Source organism: Caretta caretta, chromosome 24 (assembly GCF_965140235.1).
Source record: "Caretta caretta isolate rCarCar2 chromosome 24, rCarCar1.hap1, whole genome shotgun sequence".
Classification (NCBI taxonomy): domain Eukaryota; kingdom Metazoa; phylum Chordata; order Testudines; family Cheloniidae; genus Caretta; species Caretta caretta.
In genome coordinates this window covers 19,605,048-19,622,164 of record NC_134229.1, presented here as the reverse complement: position 1 = coordinate 19,622,164, position 17,117 = coordinate 19,605,048, and the positions used below count along the sequence as shown (strand labels likewise).

Here is a 17,117-nt window from a genome sequence, read left to right as displayed (position 1 = left end):
CCAGCCCCACCCCCAGCGCATGGCAGCGCCCAGTCCCCCCATGTCAGTTTCTTGCCCCCCCCCAAAAAATGTCAGTGCCCAGCCCCCCCCCCAGCGCGTGGCAGCGCCCAGACCCCCCCCCGGACGTCAGTTTCTTGCCCCCCCAAAAAATGTCAGTGCCCAGCCCCCCCCCAGCGCATGGCAGCGCCCAGACCCCCCCCCCGGACGTCAGTTTCTTGCTCCCCCTCCTGAAAATGTCAGTGCCCAGTCCCCCCCCCAGCGCATGGCAGCACCCAGTCCCCCCCATGTCAGTTTCTTGCCCCCCCCCAAAATGTCAGTGCCCAGTCCCCCCCCCAGCGCATGGCAGCGCCCAGACCCCCCCCCGGATGTCAGTTTCTTGCCCCCCCAGCGCATGGCAGCCTCCAGCCCCAGCACAGGATATTCCTGGCGGGTGCTCCAGGGGGATGCTGGGCCTGAGCCTTGCCCCCGCCCTCCCCCACCACGGATGGCAGTTTCAAGGCCCTCCCCACTGCCCTCCCCCACTCCCAAGGCAGCAGCTCTTGCAGCTGTTCCCATCCCCAGAGGGAGACATGCCACCAGCTCTGGTTTAGAAACATTTATTTTAAGAAACAGAAAATACAAAAAACAAATCCCCAACCCAGACCCAGTCGCTCAGTAGTGGTTCCGAAGGCACCAGGGCAGCAGCTAAAGCCCCAGACCCAGTCGCTCAGGAGCGGGTCCGAAGGCACCAGGGCAGCAGCTAAAGCCCCAGACCCAGTCGCTCAGTAGTGGTTCCGAAGGCACCAGGGCAGCAGCTAAAGCCCCAGACCCAGTCGCTCAGGAGCGGGTCCGAAGGCACCAGGGCAGCAGCTAAAGCCCCAGACCCAGACCCAGTCGCTCAGTGGCGGGTCCGAAGGCACCAGGGCAGCAGCTAAAGCCCCAGACCCAGTCGCTCAGTGGCGGGTCCGAAGGCACCAGGGCAGCAGCTAAAGCCCCAGACCCAGTCGCTCAGGAGCGGGTCCGAAGGCACCAGGGCAGCAGCTAAAGCCCCAGACCCAGACCCAGTCGCTCAGTGGCGGGTCCGAAGGCACCAGGGCAGCAGCTAAAGCCCCAGACCCAGTCGCTCAGTAGTGGTTCCGAAGGCACTAATCACCCTGTTCACTCAGGATGTCTGCAAAGGCACAAAGAGAAGTTGCTAACCCCCCATCTTTAATTTGACACCGGTGGGGAGGGAGAAAGAAGCAGCAACAGCGGTGGATTTATTTAGAGACCAATCAAGTTAGTAACACAAAAAAACCCTTCACATTCTCAGATACCCCATGGAAGGTGGTTGTACAGCGGGGACCAGGGCAGGGCCCAGAAGCAGGAGGGAGGAGGGATTGATGGCAGGGCCCCCGACCCAGCTGGGCGGGGGAGTCGCTGAGGCAGGGATCCTGTCTGAGCCAATGATGAAATGCAAGTAGAGAATCCAGGCTGGGGTTGCACCCTCCCCACACTTGCTCCTTGCAATAGGGCAGCTCCTTGTAGTAGTGAATGGGCTGACCCACCGGTGTGTGGACAAGGAACCAGCCCCACAGCGAGAAAGGGAGCACTCCCTATTCCCCCAGCCTCTCACCCATCCCCACTCACACAACCCCACCCACTAGCGGCAGCAGCAGGGAGCTGCTCCTACAGTAACTAAAGTCACCCTTGTGCCAGGCCAGGGGAAGATGCTGCCTCCCGCCCCATCATGACTCCGACAGAAGGCAAGGAGAGACTGTTCCCCTGGCATGGAGAGGGGGAGGATGAGTTCTGACCTTTGGCAAATCCAGACTTCTAGCACTGAGGCCTCCAGGCCCCAACACCCTGCTCCCCCCCCTCAAGCCAGACCCCCCCAGACCTGCTGAGGGCTGTAGCCTCACTGACCCCACTGGGAGCAGACAGGACAGGAGCCCAGTTGGGGTTGTGAGCCAGGCACCAGTGTCAGTCCAGGGAGCCGTGGGCAGAGCCAGGTGTCTGCCTAGAAAGTCAAGGGGGGCCCCCTGTGTCCATCTGGGTGGGGGTAATCTCAGACATACAGGGCTCAGGGAGCAGTGGGGGTGGAGAGTCCGGAGAGTCATGTGTCTGTCCGAGACTGGGGATCCCAGAGAGCTGTGGGGGTGGGGAAGGAAGCCATGTGTCTGTCTGAGCTGGGGGATCCCAGGGAGTGGTGGGGGTGGGGACTAATAGATTTCAAGGCCAGAAGGGCCCATTGGGATCATCTAGCCTGATGTCCCATATAACAGGCCAGAGAACTTCCCCAAAACCCCAGGGAGCACCTCGGTTGGGGTCTCATGTACAGGGCCGGGGGAGCTGCAGGGAGTGGGGAAGGGAGCTGTCTGTCTATCCAGGGAGACACGAGTCCATCTGTGCCAAGCTGTCAGACGTATAAGGCCCGGGACATAATGAAGCCCTGCTCGGGGACACCCTCCCCTGAGGCGAAGGACAGGGCGTCATAGATTGGGTTGATCTGGTCCAGGTATTCGTCCTCCAGGCTGGGCCCCATCGTTGCTGGCTCCTTGTCCTCCAACGTAGGCAGCTCGTGGTACCGTGGTAGGTCCTGCAAGGAGATGGATGGACAGATGGGGTGGGCAGCAAGGTCACCGACCCCTAGGGGATCCTCTGTGCTCACAGAAAGACAGATGGACTAGTGGGTTAGAGCAGTGAGGGCTGGGAGCCAGGACTCCTGGGTTCTATGCCTAGCTGTGGGACAGGAGTGGGGTCTAGTGGGTTAAAGTAGAGATCCTGGGAGCTAGGACTCTGGGATTCTATCCCTGACTCTTGGAGGAGAGTGGAGTCTTGTGGTTAGAGCAGCGGTGGGGGGGTGTCTAGGAGTCAGGACTCCTGAGTTCTATCCCCAGCGCTGGGAGGGAGTGGGGGCTGGTGGGTTAGAGCAGTGGGGGCTGGGAGCCAGGACTCCTGGGTTATGTCCTCAGCTCTCAAAGGGGAGAGGGGTGTTTTGGTTAGACCTGGGGCAGGGGTTCCCAGAGGAGTTTCTGATCCGTCCTGGATGTTCTTATCAGGGATAATCCTAGTTGAGAGGATTGGGCACCTGATCCCCCTGCCCAAGACCCTGCCCCCTCGCATCCCCTCCCTCCCCCGCAGTAATTACCGGCTCTTGGGGATCCACTGCAATGCTGGGCTCGAAGTAGGCAGCTTTCAGTGGGATATTCTCAACCTCAACCTCGGGGGGATTAGAGACCTGGAACGAACCAGCACATGAAAGGGAAGAGGATCTTTCCAAGCAGGCTGGCTAACCTAGTGAGGAGGGCTTTAAACTAGGTTCACCGGGGGAAGGAGACGAAAGCCCTGAGATAAGTGGGGAAGTGGGATACCGGGAGGAAGCACGAGCAGGAGCAGGCGAGAGGGCAGGGCTCCTGCCTCATACTGAGAAAGAGGGACGATCAGCGAGTTATCTCAAGTGCCTTTACACAAATGCAAGAAGCCTGGGAAACAAGCAGGGAGAACTGGAAGTCCTGGCACAGTCAAGGAATTATGATGTGATTGGAATAACAGGGACTTGGTGGGATAACTCACGTGACTGGAGTACTGTCGTGGATGGATATAAACTGTTCAGGAAGGACAGGCAGGGCAGAAAAGGTGGGGGAGTTGCACTGTATGTAAGGAAGCAGTATGACTGCTCAGAGCTCCGGTATGAAACTGCAGAAAAACCTAAGAGTCTCTGGATTAAGTTTAGAAGTGTGAGCAACAAGGGTGATGTCGTGGTGGGAGTCTGCTATAGACCACTGGACCAGGGGGATGAGGTGGACGAGGCTTTCTTCTGGCAACTCACAGAAGTTACTAGATCGCAGGCCCTGGTTCTCATGGGAGACTTCAATCACCCTGATATCTGCTGGGAGAGCAATACAGCGGTGCACAGACAATCCAGGAAGTTTTTGGAAAGTGTAGGGGATAATTTCCTGGTGCAAGTGCCGGAGGAACCAACTAGGGGCAGAACTCTTCTTGACCTGCTGCTCACAAACCGGGAAGAATTAGTAGGGGAAACTAAAGTGGATGGGAACCTGGGAAGCAGTGACCATGAGATGGTCGAGTTCAGGATCCTGACAAAGTGAAGAAAGGAGAGCAGCAGAATATGGACCCTGGACTTCAGAAAAGCAGACTTTGACTCCCTCCGGGAACTGATGGGTAGGATCCCCTGGGAGAATAACAGGAGGGGGAAAGGAGTCCAGGAGAGCTGGCTGTATTTTAAAGAATCCTTATTGAGGTTACAGGAACAAACCATCCCGATATGTAGAAAGAATAGTAAATATGACAGGCGACCAGCTTGGCTTAACAGTGAAATGGCCCACCTTGATTATCATACACATTGTAAGGAGAGTGGTCACTTTAGATAAGCTATTACCAGCAGGAGAGTGGGTTTGTGTGTGTGTGTGGCGGGGGGTGTGAGAAAACCTGGATTTGTGCTGGAAATGGCCCAACTTGATTATCATACACATTGTAAGGAGAGTGACCACTTTAGATAAGCTATTAGCAGCAGGAGAGTGGGGTGGGAGGAGGTATTTTTTCATGCTTTGTGTGTATATAAAAAGATCTTCTACACTTTCCACAGTATGCATCCGATGAAGTGAACTGTAGCTCACGAAAGCTTATGCTCAAATAAACTGGTTAGTTTCTAAGGTGCCACAAGTACTCCTTTTCTTTTTGCGAATATAGACTAACACGGCTGTTACTCTGAAACCAGTGAAATCCTTGCTGATCTTAAACACAAAAAAGAAGCTCACAAGAAGTGGAAGATTGGACAAATGACCAGGGAAGAGTATAAAAATGTTGCTCGGGCTTGCAGGAGTGAAATCAGGAAGGCCAAATCACACCTGGAGTTGCAGCTAGCAAGAGATGTTAAGAGTAACCAGATGGGTTTCTTCAGGTATGTTGGCAACAAGAAGAAAGTCAAGGAAAGTGTGGGCCTCTTACTGAATGAGGGAGACAACCTAGTGACAGGTTTCAGAGGAACAGCCGTGTTAGTCTGTATTTGCAAAAAGAAAAGGAGTACTTGTGGCACCTTAGAGACTAACCAATTTATTTGAGCATGAGCTTTCGTGTAGCTCACGAAAGCTCATGCTCAAATAAATTGGTTAGTCTCTAAGGTGCCACAAGTACTCCTTTTCTTTTTGCAAACCTAGTGACAGAGGATGTGAAAAAAGCTAATGTACTCAATGCTTTTTTTGCCTCTGTCTTTGACCATGGGATGGTGTTCCATGAAGGAGGAGTGCTGGGCAGAGACGGGCTCCACCTTACGAAGAGAGGGAAGAGCATCTTTGCGAGCAGGCTGGCTAACCTAGTGAGGAGGGCTTTAAACTAGGTTCACCGGGGGAAGGAGACCAAAGCCCTGAGGTAAGTGGGAAAGCGGGATACCGGGAGGAAGCACAGGCAGGAATGTCTGTGAGGGGAGGGCTCCTGCCTCATACTGAGAATGAGGGGTGATCAGCAGGTTATCTCAAGTGCCTATATACAAATGCACAAAGCCTTGGAAACAAGCAGGGAGAACTGGAGGTCCTGGTGATGTCAAGGAATTATGACGTGATTGGAATAACAGAGACTTGGTGGGATAACTCACATGACTGGAGTACTGTCATGGATGGTTATAAACTGTTCAGGAAGGACAGGCAGGGCAGAAAAGTGGGGGAGTAGCACTGTATGTAAGGGAGCAGTATGACTGCTCAGAGCTCCGGTACGAACTGCAGAAAAACCTGAGTGTCTCTGGATTAAGTTTAGAAGTGTGAGCAACAAGAGTGATGTAGTGGTGGGAGTCTGCTATAGACCACCGGACCAGGGGGATGAGGTGGACGAGGCTTTCTTCTGGCAGCTCGCAGAAGCTACTAGATCGCACGCCCTGGTTCTCATGGGTGACTTTAATTTTCCTGATATCTGCTGGGAGAGCAATACAGCAGTGCATAGACAATCCAGGAAGTTTTTGGAAAGCGTAGGGGACAATTTCCTGGTGCAAGTGCTAGAGGAGCCAACTAGGGGGGGGGAGCTTTTCTTGACCTGCTGCTCACAAACTGGGAAGAATTAATGGGGGAAGCAAAAGTGGATGGGAATCTGGGAGGCAGTGACCATGAGTTGGTTGAGTTCAGAATCCTGACACAGGGAAGAAAGGTAAGCAGCAGGATACGGACCCTGGACTTCAGGAAAGCAGACTTCGACTCCCTCAAGGAACGGATGGGTAGGATACCCTGGGGGACTAACATGAAGGGGAAAGGAGTCCAGGAGAGTTGGCTGTATTTCAAGGAATCCCTGTTGAGGTTACAGGGACAAACCATCCCGATGTGTCGAAAGAATAGTAAATATGGCAGGCGACCAGCTTGGCTTAACGGTGAAATCCTAGCGGATCTTAAACATAAAAAAGAAGCTTACAAGAAGTGGAAGGTTGGACATATGACCAGGGAAGAGTATAAAAATATTGCTCGGGCATGTAGGAATGAAATCAGGAGGGCCAAATCGCACCTGGAGCTGCAGCTAGCGAGAGATGTCAAGAGTAACAAGAAGAGTTTCTTCAGGTACGTTGGCAACAAGAAGAAAGCCAAGGAAAGTGTGGGCCCCTTACTGAATGAGGGAGGCGACCTAGTGACAGAGGATGTGGAAAAAGCTAATGTACTCAATGCTTTTTTTGCCTCTGTCTTCACGAACAAGGTCAGCTCCCAGACTGCTGCGCTGGGCATCACAACATGGGGAATAGATGGCCAGCCCTCTGTGGAGAAAGAGGTGGTTAGGGACTATTTAGAAAAGCTGGACGTGCACAAGTCCATGGGGCCGGACGAGTTGCATCCGAGAGTGCTAAAGGAATTGGCGGCTGTGATTGCAGAGCCATTGGCCATTATCTTTGAAAACTCGTGGCAAACGGGGGAAGTCCCGGATGACTGGAAAAAGGCTAATGTAGTGCCAATCTTTAAAAAAGGGAAGAAGGAGGATCCTGGGAACTACAGGCCAGTCAGCCTCACCTCAGTCCCTGGAAAAATCATGGAGCAGGTCCTCAAAGAATCAATCCTGAAGCACTTACATGAGAGGAAAGTGATCAGGAACAGTCAGCATGGATTCACCAAGGGAAGGTCATGCCTGACTAATCTAATCGCCTTCTATGATGAGATTACTGGTTCTGTGGATGAAGGGAAAGCAGTGGATGTATTGTTTCTTGACTTTAGCAAAACTTTTGACACGGTCTCCCACAGTATTCATGTCAGCAAGTTAAAGAAGTATGGGCTGGATGAATGCACTATAAGGTGGGTAGAAAGTTGGCTAGATTGTCGGGCTCAATGGGTAGTGATCAATGGCTCCATGTCTAGTTGGCAGCTGGTGTCAAGTGGAGTGCCCCAGGGGTCGGTTCTGGGGCCGGTTTTGTTCAATATCTTCATAAATGATCTGGAGGATGGTGTGGATTGCACCCTCAGCAAATTTGCGAACAATACTAAACTGGGAGGAGTGGTAGAGACGCTGGAGGGCAGGGATAGGATACAGAGGGACCTAGACAAATTGGAGGATTGGGCTGTGTGACGAAGTGGGACTGTTCTTAATGTTTCCTCTGAATAGTGTGGGGGTGCCTCAGTTTCCCCTAGGCAGTTCTTAAGTATCTAGGTGGTGGGGTAAGGGTGTATGATCATTGCAGTGCCCTAGAGGGCATGTGTGTGCAGGAGTCTGGACACAGAGAATGGCCGACACCCTGTTTCCTGGCAACTGATGGCCTGGGCCCTTCCCCCCTGCAAGGTGAGAGCTGAAGGGTTGGAGAACAAAGGAATCAGGTGACCTCCTGGCCCGGGAAAGGAACAAAGCCCAGAGGAGGAGGGGCTGGAGGGTTTTTCAGTTTGGGGCTGGCTGGGACATGGAGTGAAGTGCAGACGTGGTTGTCTGGCTCACTGCCCCCCAGAATGGACCCAGCTGAGGGGTCCCGTTCTCTGCACCTGCAAGCTCTGTTTTAGACCATGTTCCTGTAGTCTAATAAACCTTCTGTTTTACTGGCTGGCTGAGAGTCACGTCTGACTGCGAAGTTGGGGTGCAGGACCCTCTGGCTTCCCCAGGAGCACCGCCTGAGCGGACTCGCTGTGGGAAGCGCACGGAGAGGCAGAGGATGCTGAATGCTCCGAGGTCAGACCCAGGAAGGTGGAAGCTGTGTGAGCTGTGTGTCCTGAAGACAGGTTGCTCACAGAAAGGCGACTACCCCAGAGTCCTGACTGACTTCATGGGGAGCAGTTCCAGAGCATCGCCCAGGGACTCCGTGACAGGCTGAAAGAAATCTGATGAGGTTCAACAAGGATAAGTGCAGGGTCCTGCACTTAGGACGGAAGAATCCCATGCACCGCTACAGACTAGGGACCGAATGGCTCAGCAGCAGTTCTGCGGAAAAGGACCTAGGGGTGACAGTGGATGAGAAGCTGGATATGAGTCAGCAGTGTGCCCTTGTTGCCAAGAAGGCCAATGGCATTTTGGGATGTATAAGTAGGGGCATAGCAAGCAGATCGAGGGACGTGATCGTCCCCCTCTATTCGACATTGGTGAGGCCTCATCTGGAGGACTGTGTCCAGTTTTGGGCCCCACACTACAAGAAGGATGTGGAAAAATTGGAGAGAGTCCAGCGAAGGGCAACAAAAATGATTAGGGGACTGGAACACATGACTTGTGAGGAGAGACTGAGGGAACTGGGGATGTTTAGTCTGCAGAAGAGAAGAATGAGGGGGGATTTGATAGCTGCTTTCAACTACCTGAAAGAGGGTTCCAGAGAGGATGGACCTAGACTATTCTCAGTGGTAGAAGAGGACAGGACAAGGAGTAATGGTCTCAAGTTGCAGTGGGGGAGGTTTAGGTTGGATATTAGGAAAAACTTTTTCACTAGGAGGGTGGTGAAACACTGGAAAGCGTTACCTAGGGAGATGGTAGAATCTCCTTCCTTAGAAGTTTTTAAGGTCAGGCTTGACAAAGCCCTGGCTGGGATGATTTAATTGGGGATTGGTCCTGCTTTGAGCAGGGGGTTGGACTAGATGACCTCCTGAGGTCCTTTCCAACCCTGATATTCTATGATTCTATGACCCGGCCAGAGCCAGCAATGTGCTGAGCTGCTCATCTGAGCCAGGGAGAGAACCCAGGAGTCCTGGCTCCTTGCTCCCCGCTAGATACATCCCCCCTGCCCCCTGGAGGTAGTAGAGATGTGGCACCTACCAGCTCAGGGTCCTCAATCTTCTTCTGGGGAGGGGGCGGCTTGTATGCTGGGGGCGCATCCAGGCTAGGGGGCAGGGAAGTTGAAGGCAGAGAGGTTATTGTGGGTGGGGGCAAGGAGGAGAAAGCATGTCCCTGACCCCCTACCCAAATCGTCTTCCAGACCCTCATCACCCTTCCCCCACACTGACCCTCTCCCCTTCCTCACTTCCTCGTCCTTCACCCCTCAGAACCCCCAAACCCCCTCCATACCTCTGACCCCCAGATTCCATCCCCCAAGCTCTGATTCTTGGATGCTCTCCGAGCCCCCTCCCCTGATCTTCCTGCCCAAACCCCGACCCCTGCACACCCAGACACCGCTCTGTTCCCCAAACCCTGACCCCTGTGCTCCCAGACACCGCCCTGTTCCCTGACCCCCCAAACCCTGACCCCTGCGCTCCAGGTACTGCCCTGTTCCCTGACCCCTGCACCCCCAAACACTGTCCTATTCCATGAATGCCAATCCCTCTACCCCCAGACACTGCCCTGTTCCCCAAACCCCTACCCCTGGACCCCCAGGAACCACCATTTCCGAAAACCTGACCCCTGTACGCCCAGACACCGCCCTGTTCCCCCCCAGACACTGCCGTGTTCCCCGAATGCTGACCCCTGCGCATCCAGACACCGCCCTGTTCCCTGAACTCCAACCCTTGCACCCCAGACCCTGCCCTGTTCCCCGAACACTGACCCATGGGTCCCCACATTGCCCTATTCCCCAAACCCTGTGCCCCCAGACACTACTCTGTTCCCCGAACCCCCACATCCCGACGCCTACGACCCATACAGTGCCCTGTTCCACAAACCCCAACCCCTGTGCCCCCTGGTACTGCCCTGTTCCCTGAACCTTGACCCCTGCGCCCCAGACACCACCCTCTTCCCCAAATCCTGCACCCCCACGCACCGCCCTGTTTCCCTGTTCCCCAAACCGTGAGCCCCCAGGCACCGCCCTGTTCCCCGAACCCCGACCTCTGCGCCCCCAGCTCCACCCTTTTTCCCAAACCCCGACGCCGTGCCCCCAGACACCGCCCTGTTCCCCAAACCTCAACCCCTGTGCCCCCAGAAACCACCTTTTTTCCCAACCTCTGCGCCCCCAGGCACTGCCCTGTTCCATGAACCCTGACCCCTCCGCCCCCAGACACTGCCTGGCTCCACCCTGTTCCACAAACCCCGACACCTGCGCCCCCAAGCTCCACCCTGTTCCCCGAACCCCAACCCCTGAACTCCCAGACACTGCCCTGTTCCACGAACCCCGACCCCTGCACCCCCAGACACTGCCCTGTTTCCTGAACCCTGTGCCCGCAGACACTGCCCTGTTCCCCAAACTATTACCCCTCCACCCCCAGGCTCCACCCTGTTCCCCAAACCCCAACCCCTGAACTCCCAGACACTGCCCTGTTCCACGAACCCCGACCCCTGCACCCCCAGACACTGCCCTGTTTCCCAACCCTTGTGCCCCCAGACACTGCCCTGTTCCTTGAACCCTGACCCCTGTGCCCCCAGGCACCGCACTGTTCCCCGATCTCTGCGCCCCTGGGCACCGCGCTTTTCTCCAAACCCCGACCCCTGCACCCCCAGGCACCGCACTGTTCCCTGATCCCTGCGCCCCTGGGCACCGCGCTTTTCTCCAAACCCCGACCCCTGCACCCCCAGGCACCGCACTGTTCCCCGACCCCTGCACCCCCAGGCACCGCGCTTTTCTCTAAACCCCGACCCCTGCACCCCCAGGCACCGCGCTTTTCTCCAAACCCCGACCCCTGCACCCCCAGGCACCGCACTGTTCCCCAATCCCTGTGCCCCTGGGCACCGCGCTATTCTCCAAACCCCGACCCCTGCACCCCCAGGCACCGCACTGTTCCCCGACCCCTGCGCCCCTGGGCACCGCGCTTTTCTCCAAACCCCGACCCCTGCACCCCCAGGCACCGCGCTATTCTCCAAACCCCGACCCCTGCACCCCCAGGCACTGCACTGTTCCCTGACCCCTGCACCCCCAGGCACCGCGCTATTCTCCAAACCCCGACCCCTGCACCCCCAGGCACCGCACTGTTCCCCGACCCCTGCACCCCCAGGCACCGCGCTATTCTCCAAACCCCGACCCCTGCACCCCCAGGCTCCACCCTGTTCCCTGAATCCCAACCCCTGAACTCCCAGACACTGCCCTGTTCCACGAACCCCGACCCCTGCACCCCCAGACACTGCCCTGTTTCCCAACCCTTGTGCCCCCAGACACTGCCCTGTTCCTTGAACCCTGACCCCTGTGCCCCCAGGCACCGCACTGTTCCCCGATCTCTGCGCCCCCAGGCACCGCGCTTTTCTCCAAACCCCGACCCCTGCACCCCCAGGCACCGCACTGTTCCCTGATCTCTGCGCCCCTGGGCACCGCGCTTTTCTCCAAACCCCGACCCCTGCACCCCCAGGCACCGCACTGTTCCCCGACCCCTGCGCCCCTGGGCACCGCACTATTCTCCAAACCCCGACCCCTGTGCCCCCAGACACCGCACTGTTCCCCGATCTCTGCGCCCCTGGGCACCGCGCTATTCTCCAAACCCCGACCCCTGCACCCCCAGGCACCGCAGTGTTCCCCAACCCCTGCGCCTCCAGGCACCGCGCTTTTCTCCAAACCCCGACCCCTGCACTCCCAGGCACCGCACTGTTCCCCGATCCCTGCGCCCCGGGCACCGCGCTTTTCTCCGAGTCGCTCACTCGTCGTTGTCCTGCTCTGTGCGATTCTTCTGCTGCTGGCGGAAAATCAGGACCCCAGTGGCCACCACGGCCACGGCCACGATGGCAGCAATGATGCCACCGATGATGCCCCCTGTGCTGCCCGCGCCATCCATGTTGGGCTGGGCTAGGAAAGAGAGGAAGGGGGGCGTGAATGGATGAGGGGCAATGCCACAGGGGAAGGCCTGTCACCCTCTGGCCTCTCTGTGACCACCCAGGACGTCCCGTGGGCACAGAGGAACCTTCCTCAGGATCTTGCATCCCGTCCATAGCCCCAGCATCACAGACCTGCCCCCGCCCCAGCCTCACCCACCCTCCAGTCCCCCCGTCCCTCCACTGAAATCTAACCTTTACCCCTCACTCTAATCCATCCCTCAGGCCAGCCCTAACCCCTGACCCGTTCCCCTTGTGCCCTATTGGGATTGGGCCAGGCACCCCCCAGACCCCCTGGGGTCCCAGCTGCTCACTCTGGCCCAGCCCTCAGGAGCCCACCAGGTGGCGCTGCCAGGCTGAGCTATCCAGGGGGCAGCAAGTTTGTGGGCCCAGCACCAGGTCCTGGACCAGCTGGGACCCCACCAAAGGAGCTGACCCCAGCCAGCCTGGCTCCGCTCCCCACGCTCCCTCATGCTATACTGAGTGTGGCTGCGGGGGGAGGGGGAGGGTTCATTGCATGAGAGTGAGCAGGCTGGGATACAGGGTTCTACCCATGGCTCTGGGGAGCAGGGGGTGGGGGGGTGCAGAACTCCTGGGTCCCATTACCAGCTCTGAGAAGGGAGTGGGGTCTAGTGGGTTAGAGCAGGGGGAGGGGGGCTGGGAGCACTGTTCCCTCTAAGCTCTGTGCATGTGTGCGCGCCCACAGATCCTGAACCCCATGCACATGGTGAAACACTGCGCGCACAAAAATTTGCACAGAAGAAAATTTTTGCGCACACTGCCTGTCAAAAATTAGAGGGAACATTGGCCAGGAGCCACGACTCCTGGGTTCTGTTCCTGAGCACAAGGCTTGGGGGGGTGCAGAAAAGCTCCCACCTCCCGGTTCTCGAGATGGAGCATTGGTCCTGCCCTATAGATGTGAGCGTCACCTCCCACCTCCCCAGAAAGCCACACTGTACTTGCAGGTGTGTGAGGAGCTCGCTCTCCCTTCTCTGCCAGCCAGTGCATCCAGCCTGCAAACTCCCCTTCCCCCTGCTCTCCGGGGAGAACCCAGAATTACACACAGCCCCATGCATTATGCACAAGCAACTGGGAATGCTGCCAGGCCGTTTCATTTTAGCTTGGGGGTGGGGGCTGGGGGCTTTCAAGTTGCCGTGTTGCAGAAACCCCCATGGAGCCAGAGATCTCAGCACCAGCAGGGACAGGCTGGTCTGGGCCTGGCCTCTCCCCATCCAGCAACCTGGCGTCAGGCTCCCTTAGCGAGACAGGCTGCCCCGGAAACCCTGCAGTTATGGGGGTCCCTGGCCATGGGGAAAGCCCCTCCTAATTCTCACCAGGTGAGAGCTGGCCCATAGCCCAAAGCAGAGGGTTTAACATGCACTTGTAACTGTAAGTCTGCTGGTTTGCGTCAATGGAGTCTCCTCCTATGCCGGGGAGGGGAGGTAGAGCGTAAGCAACTGGACTGGGTCTCAGGACTCCTGGGTGCTGTTCCCAGCTGTTGCTGACTCCCCGGCTAACCTTGGGCCAGTCCCCACCTCTCTCCGGAGCCAGTTCTCAGCTGGGAAACGGGGATAAGAGCTCGAGCTCTGGCTGTCTTCCCTACTTAGACCGGGAGCAATTCAGTACCCAGCCTGACGGAGCCCCCGTCTCAGCTGGGGTCTGTGCAGTGCCTGGCACCACATGAGGCCCCCACACTTGAGCCTCTCGAGCCTCCCGCGTAAGAACAACACTCTCCACATGTTACAGACAGGTTTCAGAGTAGCAGCCGCGTTAGTCTGTATCCGCAGAAAGAAAAGGAGGACTTGTGGCACCTTAGAGACTCACAAAATTATTTGAGCATAAGCTTTCGTGAGCTACAGCTCCCTTCATCGGATGCACGCAAAGCTTATGCTCAGATAAATTTGTTAGTCTCTGAGGTGCCACAAGTCCTCCTTTTCATGTTACAGATAGTGGCCGAGATTTCCAAAAGTGCCTGGTGATTTTGGGCACCCACCTCAACACTCCTGAAAAGGGAGCCTTGTTTTTCACAGGGCAGATGCTCAGCACTTAGCACCTCTCCCCTCCCAGAGCCAGGATAGAACCCAGGAGGTCCTGGCTCGCAGCCCCCTCCTCGGCTGTAACCACTAGCCCCCCACTGCTGAGGGTACAGCCAGGTCTCTCCTGAGACACTGGGGGGAAGGCAGCAGTACAGCCTTTGGGGCCTGTGCTGGGATGGCAGCAGGTGACTCATGGGATCCAAAACCCATCAGCTCTCACAGGGGGAGGGGCTGTCTCAGGGTTCCCCCTCCCCCACCACTGATGTGGGGGGAAATCAGAGCCAAGTTTCACTGTGTGCAGGAGATGAAATACCAAAGCAATGAAACACTCACACAGGGCCCCCCCATCACCTCCTCCCATCTCCAGGGCTGGGAATGCAGCAGTCCCCTTATCTTATCACGCTGCCTGGCCCGTGGGAACAAAGTCCGACTCCTCCACTGCGCCTGCAGCCAGCCCCCCATCCCCCGAGCCTGCAGTCCCCGCATAGCTCCCATCCCCCCACGGCCCCCCTTCTCGCACCACCCCCGTCCTGCCTGCAGACAAGCACTGGCTCTTCCCCCCAAGCATCAGTGTGTGTCCCCCCCATGGGCTCCAGTTTCACCTTCAGCCTTCGGGTGTGCCCAGATCTCATCCGCCTCTCACCTCCTGCCCCCAAAGGTGCCATGGGCCTGGGACCCCACAGCCCAGACCCTTGGCCTCCCCAGCTCCTTCCCAGGCTGTGGGGCCCTGAGACTCCCCAGCTGTGAAAACCTCCCCCATCCCTCCACTCCCCATCTCCCTCCTTGGCTCTGTGGCTCTGAGACTCCCCCAGCTGTGAACCCCTAGTCCTCCAGCTCCCCCCAGGTTCTGGGGCCCTGAGACACCCAGCTGTGAACTCCAGCAGACACCCCCCAACTGTGAACCCCTGGTCCCCCAGCTCCCCCCTGGGCTCTGGGGCCCCAAGACCCCCCAGCTGTGAACCCCCCATTCCTACCTCCCAGGCTCGGGGGCCCAGAGTCCCCTCCCAGCTGAGACCCCCCAGCTGTGAACCCCCAGCCCCCTCCTGGGCTGTGGGGCCCCAAAACTCCCCCAACTGAGACCCCCAACTTTGAGAACCTGAGTCCCACAGCTTGCAGGCCCTGAGACTGGGGGCTCAGGTGACACTTCCCTGAGGGGCACATTACCAGAGGCCACAGGCGCTGGGCAGGGAGGGTGATAGGATGCCAGGCTAGTGACCCCCTCCCAAAGGGAAGGCAGGATGGTCCAATGGTTAGGCCCTTGCCTAGGACTCAGGAACCCTGAGTTCCATCCCCTGCTCTCCCCAGCCTTCATGTGCCTACGAGGGTAAGTCCCATAGGGTGGGCCCATGGGGCAAAGCCCCTGCAGTGGCGAGTCTCCGAGCTAGAGAGCTGGGGGCTTACGCTCTGTATGGTGACAGCCCCTGCAGAGGGGCGCAGTATAGCAAAGTGCATTGAGATCCCTGGCTGACACCACAGGTGAAAAACCCTCCCACCGTCCCCTCTCTTGGCAGGAAACAGCCCGGGTGCGAGGGGGGGAAATGGTGTTTCCCCTAGAAATGTTTGGATGAAACTGAAATAGGACGCAGGGCTTTGGCTTGGTGTTTCTCCCTTTGCATAAACAGAAAAACAACCCTGTTCCGTGTGACTCAGCATTCACAGACACTGGGGAAGAGCCTCGAAGCTCGACAGGAACTCGCTCCTGGTCAGCCCCCCCGCGGTTTGCTAGAGGTGGATCCCAAAGGGTCCACACATTATTGAACCATCTGCTGATCCTGCAGCAGCTGAGCAATTGCTACAGGCGGCTGCAGAATCCAACAGCTCCCTGCTAACTCCACAGCCCCTCGGAGAGATGGGCCGAGGCGGGGGGAAGTCCCATAACCCCCCAGCTCCCGGAGTCACAGGCTGATGGGATGGGAGGGGCTCGGCTTGTGCATTTTACAAAAGGGAAGTTCTAGCCTGCGGCTTTTTGGGAGAAAAGTTACACGACATGGAGTGTGACCCCTACAGGCTCAGACAGACGCTAGAGAGAGGTCACAGAGCAGGAGCCCCCCGCGCCAGGCGCTGCACAAACACAGACGGGCTACACGTGTCTCTAACCTCCAGGCATTCTCCCAGCAACCCCTTGCCATCGAGCCCTGGGAAAATCCCTGCTTCTCCCTGCAGCCCCACTTCCCTGCCAGGAATAAACACGGGCTATTTATACACCACACAGCCACTTAGAACTATGCCCGCAGCTCAGGCGAGCTGCAGAGAGGAAATCACAGGACTTCCAGGAACGGGCAGAGACGGGGGTGGGAGAGTTTGGGGGATGGCGTCACGCACTGGTGCTTGAGGACTTGCCCTTTCACTTCTGCCTTCACCCCAAGGGATTCCCCTTGCGCTGCAGAGAGCCGCAGGAACGGAGCTGAGCACAGTCCCGGCATCCAACTGGCATCCCCTCTGCCCTACAGCAACCGCTGCCTACCATGAACCCCCAACCCCAGAGACCCCCTGCGTACCATGCACCCCACCAACCCCACAGAGACCCCCCTGCCTACCATGCACCCCCAGCCCCACAGAGACCCCCTGCCTAGCATGCACCCCACCAACCCCACAGAGACCCTCTGCCTAGCATGCACCCCACTAACCCAAGACTCCCTGCCTAACGTGCACCCCACCAGCCCCACAGAGACCCCCGCCTAGCAAGTATCCCTCCTGTTGGCATGACCTCATCCCTCACAGAAGTCCCCTACCTGGCATACACCCCATCCCTGCACCCTGCCTGGCATGCCCTCACCCAGCCTGCACCCACCCCCCAGGGTGTGACCAGCCCATCCCCCCAAACCTAGAGCCCAGCCCAGGGCTGGGAGAGAGGCAGATGCTATTTTTAACTCAGGCAGCTTCATCCTCAGCTCAGCGGCTGCAAAGGAAGCCAGGGCCCTGCGGGGAGGATGGGGAGGCATGGGGGAGCTGCACTTGTGTAAAAGGGGAATAGCCCCAGAACTGCTGCTTCAGCTCCCAGCCCTTGGCAAC

At 57.5% G+C, this 17,117-nt stretch overlaps 1 protein-coding gene across 4 annotated transcripts in view; it reads right to left on the bottom strand.

Moving 5' to 3' along the window:
• Positions 1-580: 580 nt before the first annotated feature.
• Positions 581-17,117, bottom strand: part of NECTIN2 (nectin cell adhesion molecule 2) — a 42,802-nt gene continuing 26,265 nt past the window's right edge. For 3 of the 4 annotated variants that reach the window (XM_048827804.2, XM_048827807.2, XM_048827808.2), the window contains 4 exons: positions 11,899-12,043; positions 9,163-9,226; positions 3,110-3,199; positions 581-2,557 (listed from right to left, as the gene is read on the bottom strand). In XM_048827804.2, the coding sequence (XP_048683761.1) occupies positions 2,378-2,557; positions 3,110-3,199; positions 9,163-9,226; positions 11,899-12,043 (479 nt within the window). In that variant the 3' untranslated portion in view covers positions 581-2,377. The remainder of the gene's footprint in view (positions 2,558-3,109; positions 3,200-9,162; positions 9,227-11,898; positions 12,044-17,117) is intronic. The other variant, XM_048827806.2, reaches the window with a different exon arrangement.